This window comes from Colletotrichum siamense, assembly GCF_013390195.1.
Source record: "Colletotrichum siamense strain Cg363 chromosome Unknown KSG_Cg363_contig03, whole genome shotgun sequence".
In the NCBI taxonomy this organism is placed as follows: domain Eukaryota; kingdom Fungi; phylum Ascomycota; class Sordariomycetes; order Glomerellales; family Glomerellaceae; genus Colletotrichum; species Colletotrichum siamense.
The window spans coordinates 2,592,696-2,617,636 of record NW_023501016.1 but is presented as its reverse complement, the minus strand read 5'-3'; the positions used below and the strand labels follow the sequence as shown (position 1 = coordinate 2,617,636).

The window sequence follows — 24,941 nt, the reverse complement described above, 5'->3', positions numbered from 1 at the left end:
AACGGGTTGTGCAGTTGTATCAAAATCATTGGGATGGAACCGAAAAGAAAAACCGGCTTACTGTACACCACGAAAGCTCACGACAGCCATGTACATATAATATTGGAGAAAATCTCCGAATCTCTTCTTTAAATAACGTTTCTTTTCGAGCTGGTGCTATGATTATGCTTAAATGCCTTAATGTCCCGTTCGTTTGTAGATGTATTCATTCCACATCGTCTCACCCCTCAGATACCTCCTTTTGCACCTACAACCTGCGGATATCAGTCATACAGACAGCAACGACAGCGACGATAGCCTTCATCTCCGGCCTCGATGAAGTCTTCCAAACCTGAAAACCTGGCTCCCACCAACGCCATTTGATGCTATTAGAGCGTTAACAAAAGCCATACAACCTCATGTTGGCAGCTCTTGTCCCGCAACACTACTTCTAGATCCCGAACGCCCGCCAAATGGTAAAAGCCAACGCACGATACGAAAACCCTTTACCGACCAGCCAGCAAGGCGTTCGCATCCCACAACAAAACCCTCTCGTCCCAGCCGACGGTCGCCACCCAACCCCCGACACCAAACAGGCACCAATCTACGCCCACCACAAACTCGGTGTGCCTGTTCATGATGCCGACTTGCGCTCCCACCTGCGCCCCGCCCGCCGGCCCCGCGGGCGGCGCATTCGAGCGATCGTCCCATAACCTGACGGTCATGTCGTAGCTCGCCGTCAGCAGCAGGTCCGCCGCGTGCGGGCTCCAAGCCAGTCTCCTGACGGCGTATTCGTGCCCCTGCATGACGGACACCGGCCCGGCCGTCGGGTTCCGGATGTCGAACGTGCGCACGGCGCGGTCCACGCCGCCGGTCGCGATGACGGTGTCGCGGTACTTGTTCCAGTCGTGCGTCAAGACCTCCGCGGGCGCCGCCGATGGGAAGCTGGGCCCGGCGGCGTGCACGGGGATCATGGACGTCAGGTGGTAGCGCGAGGAAACGGGGGTGCGCAGGTCGAAGATGCGGATCTGCGAGTCGGAGGAGACGGCGGAGATGATGCTGGGGTTGGAGGGCTGGAAGGCGGCGCTGTAGGTGCAGTTGCCGACGGGTAGGGTGCGCAGGGAGTGGTCGCGCGTCGGGGACCACAGCTTGATTGTGCCGTCCCAGGAGGCGGAGACGAAGGTGTCCTTTGTGATGGGGCTCCAGTTGACGGAGAAGGTCTCGCGCTTGTGTTCGTGGAAGTTCATGACGGGGAAGTCCTTGACGCCGAGGTCGAAGAGCTTGATGGAGCCGTCGCCGCAGGCCACGACAAGCTGGTTTTCGTTGATTTCGGACCAAGCGAGGTCATATTGGGAGTCGTTGGTGTCGAAGCTGTTCGTCGTGCAAGGTTAGCCATGTTAGGAACCGGATTGAGTGTTGACATTGAAGGTGAGAGGGGACTTGCGTTGCTTCGACCTCGACGCCGCGGGCTGTCAGGCCCAGGCAGAACACTCGACCATTTCCTACGATGCCAAAGTTGGCAGAAGATGCGACGGCGATGCGCGAGTCGTAGTAGGGCGAGTACTTTACGGCGTACGGGTTGTAGCCCTGTGTACGGAATTCAAGCATTGGGGCCATGGCGGCGGCGTCGGTGCAAGGCGATGCTGCTGCTGCTGGTTCGGGGGCCCGTGGTGTTTGTGAATTGGGACGGGCAAGAAGAGGCAAAGGGACCGTCACGGCAAAAGCATATGAACGCGGGCGGGACAGCTCTGTCCGGGCCACAGGGGCTGGTGATGTAACGCCGATCCGGGGTACCTCGGCAGGACGGGGGAGTGCTGGGATGAGGGATGGCGGGGTGGCTTTCAGCACTCCAAGGTATGCGTTTATCGGGTATGAGAGGGGCTGTGGGGCTAGCACTTTAGCAGCGCGCTCTAGACGCGCCTGGTCGATTACGCCCTTTGGCAGTGCGTCGTTTGTCCCCTTTTGCTGTACTGGCTTGGTTTTTATAGTCAAGGTTCCGCGCGAACGGGATCCAGCTTCGAATATGAAGCGGTTTCGATTTTCCCAGCCGGTGTATGACTACATCATGGAGCCTGAAAAGAAGCGGAAGCTCAGTCCTGCCTCGACCCAGCGCGCAGAGGAGGATGACGAGCCAACTGAGGTGAAGCTTGCGATGCTATCATCGCTTCACCCGAATGTTGAGCAGGAAATGCTGCTCGATGTTCTCTTGGCTCACAATGGCTCCGTCGCCGAGTCTCTGGAGGCACTCGCAACCCCAACCTCTGCCAAGAAACCCAGCGGCGTAATGGGCGCCCAGAGCTCGTTGAGGAATTTCGCCACAAAATCGGTGGAAAATGGGACTGGCGCAGAAAGCTCCGCGAAGAGGAGGTTACTGTCGAAGAAGGGCACCACGCTGCATCTCTACGACCCTGACGACATTGCAGAACACACCCCCTGCTCAGTCATCCACAACTTTCTCCCGGCCGAAGAGGCCAACGATCTCCTGCGGGAGCTCTTGCGGGAAGCTGAGACCTTTGAGAAGAACGTCACATTCAAACTCTTTGACAACGTAGTTGCCAGCCCCCACACCACGAGCTTCTATGTCGAGAGCTACGACGAGATTCAGCGGCAAAAGACGGACTACCTGTATAACGGCGCCAAACTTACCGACATCCGCCGCATCACCCCTCAGCTTATCAAAGTCAAGCCAAAGGTGGCGGAAGCCGTGAACGCGGAAATACAAAAGAGGATTGCGACCCGTTACCCCGGGGGCAAGAAGCTGCGGTTTCAGTCTCCCAAACCGTGGGCTCCCAACTCGGCGTTCGTCAACTGCTACGACGGACCGCAGGAGAACGTCGGGTATCACAGCGACCAGCTGACATATCTCGGCCCCCGCGCCGTCATCGGGTCTCTGTCTCTCGGCGTGGCACGAGAGTTCCGCGTGCGCCGCATCATTCCCAAGGATGGAGATAGCAACTCGGCCAAGGACCCTGATGCGGAGGGCCAGATCTCGATTCACCTCCCGCATAACTCGTTGCTGGTCATGCATGCCGAGATGCAAGAGGAATGGAAGCACAGCATTGCGCCGGCGCAGTCGATCGACCCTCACCCAGTCGCTGGAAACAAGCGCATCAATATCACGTACCGCGACTACAAGGCGAACATGCACCCTCGTTACACGCCAAAGTGCGATTGCGGCATCCCTTGCGTGTTAAGGGTTGTCCAGAGGAAGAAGGAAAGCCATGGGAAGTACTTCTGGATGTGCCATGGCGGAAACGCGCCTGGTAAAGAGAGTTGCTCGTTCTTCCAATGGGGGAAATTCGACGACGATGGCAATCCCATATGGACTCACGCGAAACCGAAACCTTCGGCGTGAACTTTTGTCTATTCTACAACACGTGCTATTGAACACACCGATCAGGGGTTCACATATGGGTTTGTGTCTGCCGGCTTGAGGTCTCCCGCACCGTTGACCTGGCGAATCTGCAGGCGCGTGAGGTCTAGCCCGTCAATGACCCGAGCGTTGACGGGATGCACCTGTTTGCACAACTTGTGGTAGTACTGCGCTATCTCCGCCATACCGGCGAGCTCCTCGTCGCTCAGGGACCTGCACTCGTTCGTCAATGGGACGCCGCATCTCTTGCAGAAGGTCTTGGCCAGGATCCCGTAGTTGAATACGTGCCGGCCAATCTTGTCTTCGTCTCCAGCCAATACGACCTGCTCGGCGGGGGGTTTGATCCAGACGTAACCGTTCTACACGCGGGTCAGTTCACGCTTTGCGCATGCGCGGTCTCCCTCGGAGAGAAAGAACAATCACTTACACGCGCGCAGATGCTGCAGTTGCACTCGACAATGCCTCCCATGAGACCTTCCCCTACCCATGTCTCATCCATGGGATTGCTGAACGCCGCGAAGGTGACATCGCCGCAGTGACAGCTGCCCGTGTACGCCTTCCCACCCTCAAATTCGGCCGGCTTGGAACCTTTGTGCGCATGAGGAGTGTACTTGTCTCCAAGCGACGCGCCGTCAAACCTGTCACTGTGTCAGCCTCGAACCGACTCTGTCGTGGTCTCTAAGAGGGCCCTACGGTTTCTTCTCGAGCGCAAAAATGTCCAGGTCTTGGATTGAGCGCACCTGCAGGTACCGTCAGCTTCTTGGCCGTTTGGGTCTGTGGGAGTGGATCGTGCGGCGGAGGATTCGAGACTTACATTCAACCCCAACTTCATACCTGGCGGCCCGTTGGGGAAGTCCACCATAATCTCGGTAGCACAGTTACCACAGAACTGAGCGGGCATCAGGATGTTTTCTTTCCGCGGATAATTTCGTCAGCTCACCTTATGGGTCATGTTTCCAGAGCCAAAGTTGTAGCTCGAGAGCTCGCTCGTGGCGCCCTTGACAACTTTGAAGTCTTCGGGAGCGGGCATGGCCCAAAGAGCGCCCTTCTTGGAGCAGATGCTGCAGTTGCAGTCGACTGCACTCTTGATCTCCGGGAGGCGGACTTCGTAGACGAAGGCGCCGCAGTGGCAGTTGCCGCGATAGGTTTGCTTGGGTTCTTCGGATGTCATGTTGGGCGAGGGGGGGAAGATTCTGCTGCTGGAGAGGAGATGAAGGAGGCAATGAGGTCTGGCAAAGATGAGATCAACATCTTGACAGCTCTCCGTCTCTTATAGAATTCAATACACACGATGCAAGAGCGTTTGAAGCGACCAAGGCTGCGTGCTGAGGGCTGAGATGGGTTTGCGTAGCCGGATTAGTCAACAGTACATTTTGTTGAGATGGAAGTGGATTGCTGACAGTCCACCGTGGCCTCATTGGTATTTCTTAGTGAAGATGTACGGTTCTCCGGCCCCAGGGATACTATTTTGAAGCTCGTTTCCGGGTCACCGACACGATCTCCGGGCGGCACTGATGGTTTTACGCTGCTGACTGCATAGAATAGCGCAACGCCTGTGCGACGTCGGATTTGGACGCCGTGACCCGCGTTTGTCGCATGCGAAGATAACGAATGTGCTTCAAGAAGCGGATTGCTGTCTTTACCTTCTGAGACTGAGACTCTTTGACTCATCTAAGCGGTTGCCGTTGCATCACACTTCATTGGTCCCTTACTGCAGCTCGCGACAGGCAGGAGTTGCGCCGCGCTTACGGTGTACATAAGGCATGTCGTTACAGCGCTTCAGCGTTGGTTGATTGTCTAGGCTGCCCGACAACTCGCAGGCCCAATAAGAGGTTGACTGACGGCTTACGATAGAGTCTTTGTGCGTGAGAAAGTATCCAATGCAAGACTCGGGAGTCATTCAGACGGCGTGTGAGATAAGCCAAGCAGGCAACCGCCGAAGCGGACGTCGTGTTGTTACCGGGCGAAAGGAAGGTTTCGGCGACCCAGCTGTTGGGGACCCGCGGGAGCTACTTTGGACATTTATCGGATTGGACTTAGAGGGCGATGTGGCATGTTGGGGTGAAGCTGTCATACGGAAATAGAGGCGAGGTGCAATTCGGATGTTTGTTGAGATGAACACCCTCGTCCACTGAAGGATCCTGAGCGGGGAGTTGAACAGGGAAAGACGGGTTGGGGGGTTTCAGTGTCCCCAGCACTTGGCCAGGGGCCGTCCCGTCCCGGCGAGTTTTTAGGGAAACCCGCCGAACCCCATTAATCTGGCGAGCGTTAAAAGGAAAGCTGACGACCGAAAAGGAGGCAGCCAGCGAGTTGTGCATCTTCCAGCAATGCCTTACGCGCTCCCGGGGCCATTCAAGTTCCGGATGGGTCCGCAGACGATCAACGGCCGCCGTGGTTGCGGTGGGAGGGCCGAGGAGGCGGAGATGACCAGCCCGGGCATATCGGACTTACACCCGTTGCATGTCATCGCCAAGAGAGGACGGCACACTGATAAAGCAAGCGAACCGACTTTTCGACCGTTTTGACGATTGCTTGCTTCCCTGCGTGCCTGCTTCGCATCTCGCCAAGCCGGCGTACGAAGCTCCAAAGATGATTGATAATCGCTTGATCAGTCACACCAAGCATTCCTCTCGATAATATCTCCATCCAATCGGCGGAATGCAGCGGGCGCCGTGGGCCAAGGAATTGCAGGCTTAACAGCCTATTCGAGTACACTTTGCCCAAGACGTCTCAGTTTGAGGACGAAGCCGTTCCTTTCCCCGCATACGATGAACCGCAGACACCCCCCCAAGACACATCCCCCCCTTAGATCAACGATCAACGATCAACCGGCCATCACGGGCTGCCATTTACAGATTAACGGGGCCAGGTTCCTGATTCGAGATAGGCCGCACGCTGTGTGGGATGGGGCCCCCCCGGCCGGCTCCCGCGGGAGAAGTCAACCTTATTACAACGGCTATGGTGCCAAGCTGATCGGCCGTTCGCAAGCATGCCACACCAGCACCCAATTCGTCCAAACGGCCCTGTTCCTTTCTTAAAGTGCAACTGTGGCTCCTCGTCCACCGTCGTCATTCCTCGTTTGCCTCACTCACTTTCCATCTCAAGTAAATCACCCCTGCCTCGAATGTCTTGCCAGCTGCCGTGCTGGGAAGTCACCCGCCGGCAGTTTGTTGCATCGCGTACGACGTGATTTGCTTGGCGAGCATTAGACAGCGTAACTCCCCTTTTGTGCTTTAAATTTGCCAACTTGGCCCTCGGTTGACAGTGCATCGGAGGATGGCTGGCGAGGCGGGAGTGCCAGGGCAAGACATCCAGCAGTCAGTCTGTCTGTCTGTCATCGCTTCGGCACTTTTGGTTTTCGCCATGGACTCGGAAGAGAATGTGAGGGAGGGTGATGTGATGGCCAAGATCTGCGAATTACCATCCCCGCTTCCGGTGTGCTAGGTTGAGAAAGGGAGGCTTTGAATCCTGGGATCCTCGTGCTGGGCGTGTGGGTGGTCCTTTACCGTTGCGTCAGGCAAGCGGGTGATTGCAGTGTTCTTGCTTGAAATGTATTTGAAGCCAGGCCCGACCCCTTGCCCCTGGGTGGTATCCAAGGACGGGGGTTACTCCTGCGCTCAAGGTCTTGCTCCGTCTGCTTGCTGTATCCATAGGAGCTCCTGCTCTCCTGACATCACCTCCCCAGGCTTTCTCTTTTAAAAGCCGAGTTGCATCCACACATCTCGGGATCCTCCCACAGTGTTTCGCCTCTCCCAGGCACATACATGCACAGCCAGGCCTAGGACAATCCTCGCTGTCTTCGGATCGACGTTCGACATGGCTTCCATCAAATCTGCCGTGACCGTTGTCGTGGCCGCGCTGCTCTCGCGAGTGGCTGCTCAGTGCCCAAACTTGACTCCTGTCTCGCAGCCCTCGTTGGCCGAAGGCTACTCTGCAAGACTTGTCCTGAACGGCCTTGATTCTCCGCGAAGTCTTCAATTTGACACCGAGGGAAACCTTCTCATTCTAGAGCAAGGTGCTGGCGTTCAATATGTCAAATTGACCGACAATGGCGGAACGGACGTCTGCGCGGCTTCTCAGAAGCAGCTGATTCCCAACACACAGGTATGTCAATCAACCCCCACGTTGGGGGATTTCCCGGGAGACGAACGAAACTTACAAAATCGCAGCTCAACCACGGCATCGCTTTGTCCGCGGATGGCAAGACGATTTACGCATCGTCTTCCACAGTAGTCTACGCCTACCCGTATGACGCGGCCGCCGGCACGGTCGGCCAGGCTCGTCCCATCATCAACATCCCGACGCAGACCGGCCACTCGAGCCGAACATTGTTGATCCCCAAGAGCAGTCCCAACTTCCTGCTGGTTTCGGTTGGCTCCGCGCCTAACCTCGACCTTCCGACGGCCGAGGTCTCTTCTGGTCGCAGCCAAGTCCGCGCCTTTGACCTCACTACGATCACCGGCGATCCCGTTGCTTACAACGATGGAGAGGTCGTGGGATGGGGCCTGCGTAACAGCGTCGGTCTCGCAGACAATGTTGACAGTGGAATCGTGAGTGTGCTCTAGTAACTTTGGCAGGGCATTGGCTAACGACACACGTCAGTGGACGGTCGAGAACTCGCTGGATAACATGGACCGGAGCGGTACGGATGTCCACAACGACAACCCCGGAGAAGAGCTGAACTACCACGGCATCTTCAACTCATCATCCAACGAGTTGAGTGGAGCAAACTACGGCTATCCCAACTGCTTCGCTGTCTGGGACACCACTACCATCCCCAATGTCCAGGTCGGAAGCCAGGTCACCCAGGGAACACCTTCAGGCGACGTGACAGATGCGTACTGCCAGTCAACACCTGTGGCACCTCGACTCACTTTCCAGGCCCACCTGGCGCCCCTCGATATCAAGTTCGAGCCCAGCGGAAAGGCTGCGTACATTTCCTTCCACGGTAGCTGGTAAGCACCTTCAGGACGGGACTTCGAAGTTGACGGAAGCTAACGTACTCGCAGGAACCGCCAGCCTCCTGATGGATACCGACTCAGCCGAGTTGACTTCGGAGCCGATGGACAGCCCACGGCCGCCTCGACGAGTCGAGAGGCAGAAGTCAGAGTGATGTGGAACAGCGACCAATCTGTCTGCCCCAACAGTTGCTTCCGACCTGTCGGTCTTGCATGGGACACCAAGGGTAGACTGTTCATGGTAAGCGACGCATCGAACGAGCTCTTCGTCATCACGGTCCCCGCCTAGAATGCGGGAGACCCTGGGATGTCGTGCCCGGCGTAGTCAGCTAACCACATCGCTGTGGATGGACTGGGAACAGTGTGTGGAGGTATGAAGAGGAGGATCTTCTATGCACATATTTACTGGAGCTTGGTGGCCGGATGCCCTGCACATAGCTTAGCTACGCCGGCAATACAATTCACGTTCGATTGTTGTCTACTCACAGATGACCTGGCTCGCCTGGGGGGGATGGCTGGCTTCAGTCCATCTGCCTACCGTCGGCGCATGTCGTTACAAAAAGAAACCCCAACCCTCAAATGTCTTTTCTCTCGCAAGGAGAAGGCTGTCTGTCAAAGGACGAAACGAAACAGTTCCTCTTATCAAGATTGCCGAAGACAGACAAGCGGGGGAAATGTGCCTCGTTGCCGTGCAGCAGCAGAGAGGACGACCCTTGCATCGGCCCGGGCTGCAGTGGACCAAGCGGGGATCTCCCAGTGTGTTTGTGCTTCTCCCACTTGGGCATAGTCTGGTGCGTTTTTCGCTCTCAGCAGCAGTCTTCCCGTATTGATTCGCGTGGTGAGGTGCGACTGGCCTTGGGAATAGAAGGGCAAACGCAAGTGCAGATGCTGTGCATGCCGTAAGGTAGTACGCTTCCTGGTAGCGCGGTGCTCCAATCAGGTGTCACGCCAGCTCTCTCAGGTCTCACACGTCCAACCAATCTTGCCTGGGCACCCTCTCCCACCCGTCCCGTCCGTCGGCGTCCCTCTCGCTCCCGGCCAGTCTTAATCCAACACACTCACTCATTCTGCTCAGCCTGCCTGATTATTGCGTTGCGTCCCCATCCCACGTTGGGCTGAGCCGCCAAAACACTCGTTTGCCGCCCTTCATCCATTCTCGAACCTGTGGTTCGTTTCGTCTTCATTCCGACGCCCAGAGGCTTCACCGGTTGTCGACGCCCGCTAACCGCAACGCATTTGTCTCAGCCTCTGCGACACTGCAACGTCGGAACCCACGGTCTGTCGAGGCGTCGTCACGCGCGCGCATCGTGCTGCACGAACTGTCCTCGCCTGCCTGATCCTTCATTCGAACTCCCCACGCACATCATTCGCTTGACCCGTACCGTCCGACATTTGGGCTCGCGACATTTGCGACTCAGCCCTACGGCCCGACTTTTCGCGTCTTCGAGGCGCGCAATCTTTGCGACACGCTGCACACAACCCTGCGCACATCGCCCACGTCACTCGACGCAAGCGCAAACGCAAATACGCCGACCGCGACTGAGCGCACGAGATGCCTCTCATCAATCGGCAAAACCTCGACGACGATGTAGTGGTCCCGGCCCACTACGGCGGCTGGTCACCGCTCAGCCCCGGCGCCGTGGTTGGCGTCACGCTCGGCGCCGTCGTCGGGTTCCTCCTCGTCCTCTGGATGTTCTACACCTGCATCAACTTCGGCCGAGCTCCCGTCGAACCATCATCATCATCGTTGTACACACCCACCGCGACATCGGTTCTCTCAGTTCGGTCTCGGAGCCGACATCACCGCAAACACCGCAGTCCGGCTCGTGGGCCGAGAATAATCGCGACGGAGGAGGTGAGGGTCCGAGAGAGGGACAGCGTGAGTCGGACTAGGGGCGGACCGATCATTGTTGACGCGGATCCGCCGATGGTGGAGCGTAGAACGAGCCGGGGACCGCCGCCTCCCAGGATCGTGACAGATGAGGAGGAGGAGGTTGTCGTTATCGAGGAGCATGAACCTGAGAGGAGGCGGAGGAGGAGACACAGCAGTTCTCACAGGCACAGCAGCCGACACGAGAGCCGGAGACGTAGCAGTCGCGACTACTAGGGCAGAGAGGATATACCTGGATTGGGTTGTTGAGTTGTTGGGCCTTTCGAGTCATGGGGGAGATGTTGGGCATACGATATTGTAATGGATTCACCCTGCTTCGTGATGGACATAAGTTTTCGACTGCGACGCGTGTACTGGGACGACAAAGTGTACGAATGTTTGTGTGAGAGATGTCGGTTTGGCATGTGAGCGCAGCGGTCATGCGATTATACGTCAAACGGACCGGGGAATTTTCTGGGGAAAGGGGCCCCTTCTCTCGTCTAGAGATCAGACGGAAGAATGACAGTGGCGCCGTTCCTCGGATGCGGGATGGACCTGGGCGTGTTCGGTTTCGATACGAAAAGAAGATGCCCGCATTCCTCACCCCGGAAGAGTTGTTGATGTTCAGCATTACCCGAATACGGAAGAATTTCAGAATCTTTAACCCTCCACGATCGACGGCGGGTGTCGTCCGGCGCGTGACGACGCTTGAAGCGGCCTGAAGCGGAGCCGCGACACCATCCCGAAGAGCGAAGAGGTTGCCTGTCGGAGGTTTCGGGCTCTTTTTTGCTTCATGTTCATTCGGTGATCTCTTGATCATTCTGTTGGGCTTATCGAACAGGTCGGCTGGTGGGGCGTTAGGGGTTCTGGGTGTTACTCCGTGGTTGAAGAGGGTTTGCTAGTCTGCCAGGCAGATATGCACGCGGATGCTCATTGATTTACACTGAATAATGGCTGCATGTTTTTTCCCCAGAGCACTTTCGTCCGAATATTTGTTTCCCTTGCTCCTGGATGGACTAAAAGCGCACCTACCAAGATGTGGGTGCGCCCAAGCTAAGCCTCGGCGCGGCTTGACATCTCATGCACGGCATCTGCATGGTGCACAAGCCGCGCCAGGCACATTGAGCAAAAATATCACAAGATCATCGAGATCCCGGGTGGCGCACCTTCTTTCTACGCCTCTTCGTCGCTCTCGCGCCCATGGAGCCCTGATGACATGGAAGGGGAAGGGAGAAAAAGGGTAGACTTTCCTCGTCAATTTTGACACCTCTGACCACCTCAAGGGGGGTGTGGGAACTAGGGAAGGAAGCATTGGCCAATGACAGGTGCGGCACCCGCATTTCACATGCTTTCCCCGGACTGGACGCCATGCTGCTAATAGTTTCAGAATGACATCACCTGCGAGCTTCGGCTCGCCGGGGGGTAGCAGCGCGCAGGAACTCAACCGGCGTGCCTGCTTCGCTCCAAGTCACCAGCTAAATGGATTAGGTTGTTCATGAAAGGGGGAACAGACAGCAAATCAGGCAACCAGTGCTGGCGAGTTAGTGGACAATGCTAGCTAACCATCATTCCGCCCCTTCTCTCGGCTTGCACGCCCAATCAGACGTACCTTCTGAGACTTGAGGAGAGCTCCTTTCTCTGAGACATCATAGCTCCCACCTACCTGCCTACCTTACCCACCGTCTCGTTGTGAGCGTCTTCTTTTTAACATTTGACTTTCCTCCACGCTGCTCCCATTTGCTCTTCTTACTTTCTCCCCGTCATCACACTCGCAACGACATCCTTTGACGTCCATTGCCCTTAGAATCGTCATAAGATATTGTCGCGGCCACGACTCCGAATACACACAAGAAGGCTAATAGCAGTCGCGAGATCGCAGCTTTCAGGGCGCAATGGAGCATCCAGGTATGTAACCATGTGCCACGAATCCCCCCAAACCCCCGGTCTATCCTGTACGACACCTCGCAACCCCAGCTGTAGATCTAGCCAAGATTGCGCGATGTATCCATACCATCTTGATCACCCTCGCAGACTTGCAGAGCCTCAACCCCAATCCTCGTGTAAAGAGTTACGTTCTGACGATGCTCAGTGAAGGAAATCAGGACGGTCATTCGCGACTTGGTCCAAGGCTCGCCCAAGGAGCAGTATGACGCCCTCTTCAACCACTTCACCGAGGACGCCGCCTTCACCCACCCCTTCTGCCACGTGCCAAGTTTTGGCAACGTCGACATTCCCTTCCTCTTCACCATCAATTCACGGTGGCTCGTCCTCATGATTTACCGGTGGTACCGCATTCTGAGTCCCAACATTGCCATGAACATCGAGTCGGCTGGTAGGTTCATGTCCTCGTCACGATACATCGCGAGCAGAGATACTCACATACACACCCTGAACAGTCCTAGATCAAAGAGCAAATCTTCTATACGTTAAGATGAGCCAAGACTTCCGGCTATGGTTCGTTCCTTTCTACTCCGCCCCTGTCGACTTCGTCGTCGTCCTCCGTCTCGAGACACGCAACGTCGATGATCAAAACCGGCCTCTGCCTCGCAACCAAACCGACGCTTCTGCCGTCGGGGCCCGCCAGCGTCACTTCATCATCCACCAGGAGGACCACTACCAGGTGGGCGAGTGGCTTAGGTTCCTTGTCCCCTTCTTCGGATACTGGGCCTGGCATGTCCTTACTCTCTTTTCCACGATCCTGTGTGCTGCCGGCGCCCTGATTGGATACCCCGTCACCCGGTACTTTGACTGGCAGGCCACAACGCAAAACGGCGCCCAGGTGAATAAGGCCGACTAGTGCGAGATCTTTTGCTCCAGGTTGCACCACCTTTTAGAGCGTCTCCGCTCTTTGGGGCGCCGCCTTTTCGAGCTCCTCCGCCCCTTTGCCGAACGCGTGCTAAATCCCCTACGCCCCTTGGTCCACCGCGTTGCCAAATGGCTTCAAACCACGCCTGTGGGAAACTTCGTGAGGAACCAGATTGGTCTCTTACTTCTCTTACTTTACGGGGTCGTATATGGTACCATGGGCGTCATCTTGTTTGTTGCGTGGCCGTGGTATTTGCTCTACAAGAAGATCTGCAACGTCGACGGAATGGACAATAGCGAGTAGTACACTGAGGAAGAAGTGGCGTGGATGGAGCTGACATTGTAGGCAAAGGGTGGTTGTGTACAGCAAGGTTATTTGCGCTTGGTCGCAGAAAAACGTCTGTAATTAATTGTTGATCGGCACTATGCGAACCTTGTATTGTCAGAAGGACGGCAGTTTTCTGAGCAGGACGTCGTGGTTGGAAGAGTCATTCCAGAGACATCATGTTATAGCAATCAATCCCAACGTTTTACTTCCGCTATCGTCGCTGGTGTTATCGTCATTGTCGTTGTATCAAGTAACAGTCCAAAACGCCGGTCAGTGAATACACAAGGAACTGTGGCTGCGAAGACACAGGGAAAATAGGCGGTCTTATAATCAACCCACTTCAAATTCAAACCTGCTTCCGGCTCATCGCCTAGCTTCGTCTCGTGCTCTTTTTTTCGCGCGCTTTTTTGGGTATACCAACACAAACAGCCACAAGAGGGCTGGCTGACCAAAAGAAAAGTCCAAACCACACATTCACACAAGTAAGCCTTCCTCCTTTTTGTATATACCGCGTGCGTTGCCCTCCTCCTCCTCCCTCCGTCTTTTGAGCTATATGCAGAGTGCTTCGGTCGAGACGCACTGACTAGTCTTCTTTTCATCTCCCAACGTGATCTGTTCTAACTTTTTGTCATGGCCTCATCGTGTAATAACTTCATGCGTATATACGCCCTTGCAAACTTGGATAGATTTGCCAAACACCGTAACCTGTGTACGGCATACGAGTGGTGGTAGATTAGGCGGGCCCTTACATGCCACCACCGTTCGCATTAGCACCGTTGGCGCCTTGTTGATCTTGCGGCTGCTGTTGCGGCTGTTGCTGCTGCTGTCCTCCAAAGAAGAAGCCGTCGAATATGTTCATCTGCTGCCCGTCGCTGAAGTCGTGGTGCATGTTGTCCCAGTTGATGCCGAAGCCGAGATCGAGGTTCGGGGTCGTGCCGTCGCCGCCGGCGCCGACTTCGCCGTTCGGGTTGCCCTGGAGGCTCTGGAAGAAGTCCATGGTCTGGATGTCGGGGTACTCGCCGCCCATGTTGTTGTTGTTGTTGTTGTTGTTGTTGTTGTTGTAGGAACCCCCCTGCTGTTGCTGCTGTTTCTGGTTCATGAAGGAACCGCCGCTGCTTGACCTCTGAGCCGCCATGCGACGCGGCACGGGTGGCGAGGCGACGAAGGAGGGATCGATCTCTGAGGGGCTGCCCTGGCCCATCATGTTGAAGTCAGCGGCGCGCGGCGAATTGCGCGGGGGCAGGTCGCCGGCGACCGACAGGCTCGGGGAGGAAAGCGTGTCTGAGAGGGCGCGGTCGGTCTGGAAGCTGCCTTGCTGGAACTGCTGTGGCGGCTGCTGGCGGCGGCGGCCCGGGGCGGCGCTCGCTGTCGACGTCGAGGCGCCGTCGCCGCTCGCGGAGCTCCATTCGAATCTGTTCTCGCGCATCTTGCGCGGTGGCACGGAGCCGAAGCCGCCGGTGGAGTTAGCCATCTTGATGGTGGCCTTGGCCGTGCGGTCAAAGGCGTCGCGGCAGGTCTCTGCGGGCGGGCACTTGTCGATCAAGTCGGTGAAGACGGACTTGGCGGCGAGGATGGTGAAGTCTACTTCGTCCATTGTCTCGAAGGGCCATGTCAGTACTTATCAAAGCTGGGTTCGGAGAGGAGGGCCGACTTACCAGGCGGCTTCTGACGATTGGCGAGTGCCAGATTGCGTAAAGGTATGAGATACCGGCCATGAAAAGGTGGTGGGTGGAGAGGTACGTGTAGCTGACGAGTCCGCTGAGGTGCAGCTGTCGGTAGATGCGCAGGATCTTCTGCCCGGCCTCGGCGACCTTGAGATAAATCCTGTCCTCGTCCTCGCGCAGCTCTGCCTGGAACGCCGTCGGGCTGTTCACCTCGTTAGACGTGTTGTACTCGCCCTCAAACATGGCAGGAACGCTCAGGCTCTGGCGGTACAGCATGATGATCGCCTGCCAGTAGTTGAGCTCCAGGAACTCCGTGGAGAAGGCCACGCCCGTTTCTTCCCTTGTCGGCGCCGAGTTCTTCCACTGGTACAGCCGCCGGTCAATGTCGATGCGCCAGGAGCGGAAGGACTCGAACTTGACGAGGAAAGGTGACGGCAGGTGGGTGTGCATGTCCGAGTTCGTAATGTTTTGGCCCGAAGCCCGCACGACTTGTGTCTGGTTGTACTGCAGAACCTGCAGTATCTCGGACTGCAACAGGCGTAGCTTGAAGTAATGGTATGCCACATGTTTGTAGCTCGGCTCGGCCGAGTCTGGAGGCATCTCCAGGAACCCGGTAGGGGTGATGTACTGATCGTCCAGCAGCGAGGGGAACTCGGTGGTGATGACCTGGTCGCTGATGCCAAACGGTCGACCCACGCACGTACTGACCAGGCGGTCGAGGGAATATGTGCACCACCAAAGCCGCCGCCTCATGTCACGGATGAACAACCGTCTTCCCTTTTCGCGGGACCGCGTCTCACCCGACTCATTCATCTCGCCATTCTCCTCTTTAATCTTCCCCAGCGGGTCCATCATGGCTTTCGCTACGTCGCTACCATCCTCATAATGCAAGCCTAGGTCTACGGCCAGCCTAACAGCGACGCCAATTATGTACCTGCAAGGCCGGTTAGCGTACACGTTACGAAGATCGCATGAATCACAGGACAAAACTCACCAAAGACCCGGCGGGACGGGCCGGAGGAGCGCAAAGTTGGCCAGCAAAAGTACCGCTTGCAGAACCTCCAGCCCGCCGCCACTATTGCCAAGACACGCCTCGAGATGTACGATAGCACTCGCGTGATATTCCTCGGGCTGAGCCTGGCCAAACTTATTTGCGTCTGGCGGATTACGGGGCCCAGCACCTGAACCGTCTGATTTCACAGGCTCGCCCACGATGACGCCGCAGCCAATGGCAAACACCATGTTCAACATGTATAGTTCCCGCGGTCCTTTCGGCCCGCTCGGGTTGGCGTACGCCTGTTCGAACATTTGCATAAACTCCCCGCGATGGAGGATGGGTATTTGGGGGTTGGCGTGCTCAAAATAGAGCGTCACAAGCCTCATGCCGACATCACGGTCTGGGAAATTCGCCGGACGGATCGTGGGTTTAGTGTGGAGGCCAAAGAAGGAGTCGCGCATCGACGTCCCGCTGCCGATCGGGAGGCCTTTGCCCGCGCGGTCGGAACCATTCTGATCCGATACGGAGTACTGCACGGCGGCGAAAACGACGCGGTTGAATGACACGCCCGAGGCGGACGCCAAGGACCGCGGCTTCGACGGGGCGACGATATCGAGCATGCCCGTCTGCGCCCCGCCCTCGGCCTTCTTGGCCTTCTCCAGGTCAGGGCGGTGGACGCTGCCGTTCTTCGCGGGGCCGTTGCCGTCGATGCTTTCTGAACGCGCCGAGTGGCCGGGGTCTGTGGTCGATCTCGGAGGTTCGGTTCCGGGGCGTGAGCAGAGCTCGAGGTTCTCGGCGGGTGGGAAGAGGATGTTGTTGTTGGCGAGCAGCGCTTCCAGCTGCTCCACGCGGGTTTCTAGATAAAACACATAGCTTCAAGGACAAAGTCAGCAGCCTTTCAATGTCAACGATACCACCATGGTGTATGGTGGACTCTACGTGAAGAGGCAGTAGTAACCCCAGTTGCTCGCGCCGTACCTTCTGGGGATCTCCTTCTTGGTGATTGGATCGTAGCCCACACAGGCGACGCCGGCCTTTGCGCAGCTCGCACAGCTGGGCAGCTTCTGGTCGCACCTGTTCTTGCGCAGACGACAGCGGTTACAGGCGCTCACGTTGCGAAAGTTGCTGCTCTGGCCCGGCTTCCCGCCCGCCTTGTCGGCCAAGGCTGCGCCGGCGCCGGCGCCGGCGATGGCGTCGTGTTGGTTGTCGCCGGACGGGCTCTGGTCGTTCCCGCCCGAGGTCGGGGAAGCGTCGTCGTAGGAGCCCTGGCGCGGACGCTTCGTCGGCTTCATGACCGGCGAAGGCGGCGAGTGGGCGGGCATTGCGTAGTTTTGGGCGTGCGCGCGCGCGGGCGGACTCGGCGGCGGCGGCTACGGAGGGGACGTCGACGAGGGCGGGTTGGGAGAAGGGACGGGATTGAGTTTGGAATTATTTTCCGGGCGGCGGCCGGCCCGGTCGAGGTCCTCGGTGAAGCAGGGATGAGGAAGGTGTCCAATCAGAGTACTGGTAAGGAGAATTGTGCGACGGTCTATCGGGTTGAAGGCTTTGATCAGCGTTAGGGAAGTGGGCGGTTTGTGAGAGGTGACGATTTGCAGCGTTGTTGGAGAGGTTGGAGGGAAAAAGAGACGTCGGTGAGGCTCACAAAGTGCTGGTACACTGCTATCGCGACGTTATCTTGACTTGCGCGCAGGCAGCTCCACCCATCATTCGGTAGTGGCACCGATGGGACTGCCCGCGCTGCAACTGCTGAAGAAGGGATCGTTATTTTTTTTTTTTTTTTTCCCTTCCCCTCCAAGGTACCTTCCCAGGATATCCTATCTCTTTTTTTACTAAGGCAGCGCTAGAATTTTGGGTAATCGAACGGGGTGGCGGGGTGGCCGGTACGGCAGTTTTTTTTCCAGATGCGACTCCGTTGGAAACGAGACACCGACAATGTGTGCTGCTTGCTCAGGTGGTATTCACGTCGAGTCTGAAGACGTGACCGAGACTCGGGTGGCAGTTGGCAAGAATGCGCATGTCGAGGCGGGGGAGACTGACGAAGGCGGGCGGTGAGGATGCGGGTTGAAGGTAAAAAGACAGACCCAACAGCGCCGAGGTTGAAAGAAGAAAAGAAAACCCGGCGCGAGAGTCACAGAGCGTCCGGCGTGTTGCTGCAGGATATGAGAAGCAAAAGAGTGGGCATTTGCAACCTTGCCTGAAAAGCGTCGGTGAAATGGGGTGGATTACAAGTGCGGACGGGCAAGGCAAGATTGAAGGCACCTTTCACACACACACACACACAAAGTTGCTGTAATAAGGGTGTGATGCTAAAGCAGGCAGTGCGCTAGCTGTTGGGCAGGGGGATTCCAACCTGCCAGGCCAGGATATAACTTTTTCGTCAACTCCAAACACCTGCTCACTAATACTTTTTCCAGGCTCAGCTGATAAGCGCACAGGAAGCAGAGGGGATCGTCTGCGAGAGGCGCGCCTGTGGTAGAGAGTGGAGGTAGTAAGCCTCGAGTAGGAGCAAAGAAGAAAGCGGCAGAACGTGAGAAGTGACGGCCTGACTCTCTGTCACAGTTGGATTACACCTAGTCTGTGGCCTCTGTTAGTAGTTGCTTCTTCTTTACAGAATGCAACTGGCGGTGGGTAAGGACCTCATCGCCCTCACACAGAGTCATGCCTAGTCCAAGCAAGGTGCGTATCCAATTGCACTGACACGCTCTTCTCTTCTTCATCAAAAGCCTGGAAACTTGAAAGACAGCGTCCAAAGTCAACATGTAGTGCCCCCCCCCCCCCCCGCACTTGGGGGGAACATCGAGATCCCAGCCGGCTAAACCGGATCCAGCAACTCATCCCGCGCTGGCGTCGAGAAAGCACTCTCTGGATTGGACGCTTCACTGAAGTTTTGGGCTTGGCAGATTGACGGCCGCCGGGTATCAGTTGACACTGCTTGAGCTAAGCACCTGTAATCAACGAATTGCCATTGATTGATACCACGAGAAGAAGGGGTCTGCCACAGACCTTCGCCAGCGCTCTTATCTATCCGTCCCAGCCGCAGGCCTTCTCTAACACCACCGTAACTGAAGAAATGGAATAATTATCTTCACCCCGTGCTGTCGCGTGCGCCGTTCCCTACTTTGGACCGACCTCCAGGAACGAATGCGACAGCTGTGCAGAAAGCAGAGAAAACAAGGGTGAATGTCGTCTTCATGCGGTCGTGATCATCTTGCCGAGGATCTAATCTTTCCGCCTACCTTCTTGTTCCCTTCAGAGATATCACGCTGGCGTGTTTAAGTACCTTGAGCCAACGTTCGTGCGTGTAAGTCAAAGTCCGGCTTAATCCGCCTATTGCCGCTGCCAACGCAGCTGCCGATAATCGGTGGCCATCCTCACGGCCAATTCATCGTCACCCTCACTGACCTCATAGGTGCAATTGAACATGATCTGATCCAACCATTCAACCAGCCATCAACAAGTACCGAGGTGGCATTAACGACCTCCCAACTCAAGCTTAGCACAAAATCCTCTCAGCCGCCGTGGGTGGCCAGCTGTCTTCTAGCCTCCCCATGCTCCCCGTCCTGCCGTTATCGACTCCTCTCCAGCTGTCCCAGCCGTCCCATCACCAATGGCAACAAGTGAACCCTTCGTGCCCCCCCCCCCCAGAGCGGGGACCCAAGGGACCAAAAAAAAAAAAAAAAAAAAAAAAAATAATAAATCGTGAAAGGTCCTACCACATGTCAATTGCGCTCACAAAAAAAGGAAACATGCGTACACAAAACTGCACAGCCGGGGGGGAAACAAAAACGTCGTCAGCCTCGATGGGGCCCCGTCAAGTTCCAGACCAGAAATAGAACCACACTCAATCAATCCAAAATCTTCGGACGGCCAAAACCCCCCACACCGGGAAGTCCGTTAGTGTTCCAAACAGAAGAAAACGACGCTACCGTTCCAAACTCATTGATCCAGCACCACATAAAAGCAGAACGAACGCATGAAAGGGCTGTGGCAAAGCCCGCCCATGCATTACCCCAGCGGCCTTCAGACAATTATAGTAGAAACGGCTGGGGGGTGATGGATGGATGATAGGCCCTCGTCCTGGAAACCAGAAAACTCTCCTGCTACTGCTCTTCGGATGAACTGAACATAAGATAGATGCCGGCAGTATAGACCAGCCGACATAAAACGGCGCGCGATGGTTAGCAAACGACCCCTGTGAATAGTCTACCCCAGATCTGCTCAAAAATAGAGAGACCCCTCCAACGTAGCATCTATCCATCGGCCAGAGGGCCTGGCTTACATGCAGGCCCGCCAAGGCTTGTGGTATCTCATGGCAAGCATGTTTAACTGCATCACTCATCTCGATCTCAATTCACACGTCCAAGTTTGAAGTTTTTTTGTAAAATGTTTGTCAAAGTAAGGGGATCGTCCCCATCAATTCTCTAAGTGGTCATTAAAACATAGGAAGCGGCCTTCGCAGGCCTGCCCCCCTAGCAAGAAAGAAAATCCCAAGAGATCACAATCCTCCGTCATCGCAGATTCCCGGTCGGTCGGTCTCTGGTATCCAACAATGCCATTCGCTTTTGTGCCCTCTCTTGTCTCTCTTACTCTCAACGTCGATTCCTGGACTTCCATGGTATCTCCAACTCCTTTGGTCCAAATAGATCCAAACAATAAAAACACAGGTAAACTCGGCTCAGGCGATTGGCCTGGCCATACATGGTGGTATGAGCTCGAAACGCCCCCTAAGTCTGTAATAAAAAAAAGAAAAAGAAAAGAAAAGCAAAGAGAAGATTCTCCTCCATGCTGCCCGCTGATGGAAAATGGGGAATAAAACAAGTGACAAGTCGTGAGAAATTCCCGTGTATGCTCTCTCTCCGCTTCCGTCCGAATTATATCGCGTATTCCAAAAGCTCTTTTCCTCTTATCCTGTCGTGTCCCGTGAACGATAGTCTATGTCTTGGTTGCCCTGTTCCCGTCGATAACGCCGAATGATGAGAAACGCCGGTGGCTTGGTTGTTAAAGGCAGGGTCATGATGTTGCGTAACGCCTTTGGCGTCGAAATCGAAAATGAAAACAAAAAATTCAGTCGTAATCCGGCTTAACGTCTGCAGCTGGGGCCGGCCTCAACCTCGTACTCCTCGTCGTCGTCCAGGGGAAGCAAAAGTCCCTCGGTCTCAGTAGGCTCGAGGGCCGTCTCGATGTCCTGTGTCGGCTCGTCCAAACGTCCACGGGGCTCGGTGGCGTACAAGCTGAGAACGGCTCCGATGATGGTGATCGCACCGCTAGTCCACCATGCGAGACCAGAGTAGCCGATTCGGAGGCCCAAGGCGTAAAGAAAGCCAGAAACGGTGGGACCAAGGGCTCTGCACAAGCTGGCCGTGGAGGCAGCGACGCCATTGATCGTTCCAAGGGAGAGCAGGCTTGGTGCGGAGTTGGTAAGGAGGATAGCGTTGCTGGGGTAGGCCATGGTTGAGAAGGTGCACTTCCAGATGACCATCATGTAAATGCCAACCATTCGAACGTTGCTCGGCAGAAGGACGAGGTATGGGGTCAACATGTACAGCATGAAATAAGAGATGGCGAGCATTCGGAATAGGCGAAGGGGTCCGAGGCGTCGGACGACCATAGGGAAAATGAAGACGGTCGAGATCATCGAGTAAACGCCTTGCACGGAGAGAATGACACCAATCTGGCTGGTTTCCATGCCGAAGCCGTCGACGAACTTGAAAGGAAGGTGGATATCCTTGTGCTCAGGCGAGGCGGTGCTGAGAAAGACGGGGAAGAGCTGATCGAAGGTCATTGTGTGGCTAGCGAGGAAGTCAGTAACAACTCGGTGACTTCGGTCGAGAGATACACTTACAAAGCCAGAATGCCGTAGGAAATGATGTTTAGAACAACCGGTCGCGTGAAAGTCTTGGTTGGCTCAGCAGGCGTCTGCTCAATTTCCTCACACGGAGCAGCGCTCAAGTCCAAAGTTTCCGTGAGTTCAGGAATCTCAGAAGAGGATCCAACAAGCTGGGGCGAGTTCTCGTTCGTGCGGTATCCGGGGAGGTCGTCGTCGTCAAGCAGGGCCTGCTTCTCAGCCTTCCGCGCCGGGATCTGGCAGCTGCCGAATGAGAGCCACGAAGAGATGCGCTTTCCAAGCTCGACACCAGCATCTCTCCTCTTCTTGCGCTCCGCATGCGTCTCCTCCAAAAACAAAAGTCCAATGATGACGCCAAAGAAGACCGTGATGGCGCTGAATAGGTTAGGCAGAAGGTAAGGGAAGCGCTCCCAGATTGTTCCCTCAGGGAACAAGCTGGGAAAGTTGACGCAAGGTTCGGCGAGCGCACCGCCGATCATCGGTCCAACAACGGAGCTATCGATAATTAGACACATGAACCTGGCAAGTGTGACGAGTCGCGTAGTTGGGGTATACTCGTCGCGGAGTTCACTTACCCAAGGCACCACACTAAGGGCATGATGGTGTATGCACGAGCTGGTGGATAATTAGTCTCCCTGACCTGTAACCGGGGAAAGATCCGAACTTACGCTGGTGTTCCTTGACAGTGACCAACTCGGCAACAGTAGTTTGCAACACACCAATGTTGCTGTCCGCAAGTCAGTATCCCCGTTTGACAAGAGATTCAAAATCGATACATACCCGTTCAGCAGACCACCAAGAGCGCGCGCAATGAGCGCAACGGCCAGATTGGGCGCGAAGCCGAAGACCAGAGAGCTGAGAGCAGTACCGGCAAGACCCATCAAGAGAACTGGTTTGCGCCCAATCTTGTCGCTGAGTCTTCCCCACATGACTCCAGTAGAGAATTCAGCCAAGGTGAAGGCAGATGTAACCATGCCGGCGTAAACGGCGATTTGATCGTCGGTTTCAGCGATGTGGAAGTCGCGGACCATGTGATAGATGTATGGGAAGATGGACATGAAAGCAATCGGTTCGCAGATTCTGCAAAGAGCTGATTACTCGTGTTAGTCGCAGCTGCGCCCACGCTTCGTGTAAGCCTGGGAGAACTTACCGAGAACAAACATTTGTCTCGCGGGGAAAGGTGGACGGCTCGACTTGGCCTTGCTCCCTGAGGAGCCGCCTCGAGGGCCTCCCGTCATGTAACCTGATCTCTTCATTTTCGGAACTTCTTTGACCATGCGATTCGGGTTCGAAGTGTTGACAGGCCGGTAGGTGAGTGATACCGAGCGTCGGAAGGGTAGACGATAAGAATGCTTGGGCGTTCTCGCAATATATAGCGTTGGCGGAACCCAGAAATAGTTCGGTTGGTCTTGGATCGAGGGAGACGAGACAGGAATCGCTGTGCAGGTGGTCCAGAATGGTGTGGGCAAGAATTTGTTTTGCCAGTTCTCGTTAAAGGGAGGGAGAGTCTGCGTGTTGAGACTGATGATGTAACCGGAATAAGCAAAGGTGAAAAAGCAAAGGTAAAACAAGTAGCGTAGAGCAGAGCAGCAGAAGCAGAAGCAGAGCTGTAATCCGGGCACCGGTGGCTGAGGGGCTGTGGAAGAAAAGTATCAGACGGTAAAGGAACGAGCAAGCTCTGGGGAAGCAAGCAACTTAATATGAAGGGAGCGCGGATATGATGATGAGAGGACCAAGAGACGTCAAAGCCCAGGGCCACCCCAGACACAGACCAGACCCAGCTGGGTTGGACAGGCCACCGGGACCTTACCATTGCCTGGGTCGCGGAAGCAAATTGGATCTAAGATTGGAACGGCGGTGACCATGGCATGGCCAGCGCAAAAAGCAACAAGACGATCCTCCCACTTGTCCACCGGGGAGGGACTCAGGGAGATGCGGCGGCGAAAGTCCCACGACGTGGGAAGGGGATCCAACTGCCCGGCATGACGGTCGTGGGGCCCAAAAGCCCTGTACCTGATCCAGGGGTACCCCCCAGACGACCTTCGGTGGACTCCCTCTCCATAGAAGCGCGGTCGAAGGATACCCCCTGTCAACCTGGATGTTCGAAAGGCGGTCCCAAGCCACGAGCTTTTGCCTTACAGCTGTGGGTACGTACACGACGGGGCCAGTACCGAGTGACCTGAACCATGGGTACCCGGGTGAGATTTCGTGGGACAAGCCGACATTATTAGCAGGGTGAGTGGTGAGTGAGAGAGCCTGCGTGGTGTGTGGTGTGCGTCTGTCCCTTGACCTCTCCTCTCTGCATTTTTCTCTTTGCATCCCTCTCCGTTGCTCTCGGTACGTACCCGACAGACCGACACGACCGGAGTAGGCAAAGTAGGCAAGGGGTGGTAGACTCGGGGAAGGATGGCGCCAGACCGGTACAGGGATCTCTGGATTTGGAGAGGGAAAAAAAAGGTTTCACAGGAGGCAACGAGGCTAGTCAAGCCCTGATGGGACTGGTCTGGGTTGGGACAGAGGGAGTCTTTTTCTTTTGGGGGGGGGGGGGTCAGCTCTCGGAATGGGGTGTATGGTTGTGTGGGTAGTTGCAGGCGGTAGCAGGAAGGAAAAGAAAAAACAACAGACGGAAGAATAGAACAATGTGTGCTAAGCTGCAGCTCAGAGCAATGCAATTGTTGTTGTCGATGGCCGCTGCGTAGCAGCTACTTGCCCATCAAGTACAGAGACTGCAAACGCAGGCAGATGCAAACGCAACGACAACTACGTCCACAACCGCCGTCGCCGTCGCAGTGTGGTGATTGACTCTCGTCACAACGTTGTTGTTCTTGTTGCTGTTGTCTGTCCCATATTTCCTTCCTGCTTGCTTGACTCTAAGCGCCTGCGATAATCTCTGTGTCTCTGTGATGCCATAGGACTGCGTAGACCCGACCCTAGTCCTGTTGTTGTCTTGACATCAGGTTTTTTTTTTTTTTTTTTTTTTTCTCTCGTCCCTGGTCGTTGGGCAGTCAACTCCAGATACTGGGCGGCCAGGACACAAATGAGTTGAAGCCGTGCCAGGGCGAGCATCAAGCCAGGAACCGCAGCATGTACATACTGACTGTATCCGCAAACGAGATGCAAAG

At 55.8% G+C, this 24,941-nt stretch overlaps 8 protein-coding genes across 8 annotated transcripts; 3 read left to right on the top strand and 5 right to left on the bottom strand.

Moving 5' to 3' along the window:
* Positions 1 to 485: 485 nt before the first annotated feature.
* Positions 486 to 1,596, bottom strand: PEX7 (Peroxisomal targeting signal 2 receptor; the record flags this gene model as incomplete). The annotated part of the gene is made up of 2 exons (XM_036636539.1): positions 486 to 1,350; positions 1,469 to 1,596. 2 exons carry the CDS (start codon positions 1,594 to 1,596, stop codon positions 486 to 488), a joined length of 993 nt encoding a protein of 330 aa, XP_036498956.1.
* A 406-nt stretch (positions 1,597 to 2,002) lies between these two features.
* ALKBH2-2 (DNA oxidative demethylase ALKBH2) lies at positions 2,003 to 3,334 on the top strand (the record flags this gene model as incomplete). Its single annotated transcript, XM_036636538.1, has 1 exon — positions 2,003 to 3,334. One exon carries the CDS (start codon positions 2,003 to 2,005, stop codon positions 3,332 to 3,334), a length of 1,332 nt encoding a protein of 443 aa, XP_036497992.1.
* Positions 3,335 to 3,375: 41 nt separating this feature from the next.
* Cenpv-1 (Centromere protein V) lies at positions 3,376 to 4,523 on the bottom strand (the record flags this gene model as incomplete). Its single annotated transcript, XM_036636537.1, has 5 exons — positions 3,376 to 3,711; positions 3,780 to 3,990; positions 4,046 to 4,092; positions 4,167 to 4,241; positions 4,293 to 4,523. 5 exons carry the CDS (start codon positions 4,521 to 4,523, stop codon positions 3,376 to 3,378), a joined length of 900 nt encoding a protein of 299 aa, XP_036497991.1.
* A 2,645-nt stretch (positions 4,524 to 7,168) lies between these two features.
* SNDH (L-sorbosone dehydrogenase) lies at positions 7,169 to 8,599 on the top strand (the record flags this gene model as incomplete). The annotated part of the gene is made up of 4 exons (XM_036636536.1): positions 7,169 to 7,456; positions 7,522 to 7,902; positions 7,955 to 8,307; positions 8,362 to 8,599. The coding sequence occupies 4 exons, from the start codon at positions 7,169 to 7,171 to the stop codon at positions 8,597 to 8,599; spliced, it is 1,260 nt and encodes a 419-aa protein (XP_036497986.1).
* Positions 8,600 to 9,928: 1,329 nt separating this feature from the next.
* On the bottom strand, positions 9,929 to 10,605 carry CGCS363_v004686 (uncharacterized protein; the record flags this gene model as incomplete). The annotated part of the gene is made up of 3 exons (XM_036636535.1): positions 9,929 to 9,996; positions 10,201 to 10,433; positions 10,493 to 10,605. The coding sequence occupies 3 exons, from the start codon at positions 10,603 to 10,605 to the stop codon at positions 9,929 to 9,931; spliced, it is 414 nt and encodes a 137-aa protein (XP_036497985.1).
* Positions 10,606 to 12,072: 1,467 nt separating this feature from the next.
* Positions 12,073 to 12,977, top strand: CGCS363_v004685 (uncharacterized protein; the record flags this gene model as incomplete). The annotated part of the gene is made up of 3 exons (XM_036636534.1): positions 12,073 to 12,085; positions 12,270 to 12,512; positions 12,577 to 12,977. The coding sequence occupies 3 exons, from the start codon at positions 12,073 to 12,075 to the stop codon at positions 12,975 to 12,977; spliced, it is 657 nt and encodes a 218-aa protein (XP_036497984.1).
* Positions 12,978 to 14,058: 1,081 nt separating this feature from the next.
* uaY-8 (Positive regulator of purine utilization) lies at positions 14,059 to 17,296 on the bottom strand (the record flags this gene model as incomplete). The annotated part of the gene is made up of 4 exons (XM_036636533.1): positions 14,059 to 14,910; positions 14,969 to 15,911; positions 15,972 to 16,847; positions 16,914 to 17,296. The coding sequence occupies 4 exons, from the start codon at positions 17,294 to 17,296 to the stop codon at positions 14,059 to 14,061; spliced, it is 3,054 nt and encodes a 1,017-aa protein (XP_036497983.1).
* A 3,758-nt stretch (positions 17,297 to 21,054) lies between these two features.
* CGCS363_v004683 (uncharacterized protein) lies at positions 21,055 to 23,075 on the bottom strand (the record flags this gene model as incomplete). Its single annotated transcript, XM_036636532.1, has 6 exons — positions 21,055 to 21,763; positions 21,817 to 22,314; positions 22,395 to 22,434; positions 22,488 to 22,546; positions 22,600 to 22,909; positions 22,970 to 23,075. 6 exons carry the CDS (start codon positions 23,073 to 23,075, stop codon positions 21,055 to 21,057), a joined length of 1,722 nt encoding a protein of 573 aa, XP_036497990.1.
* Between the last annotated feature and the right edge of the window lie 1,866 nt (positions 23,076 to 24,941).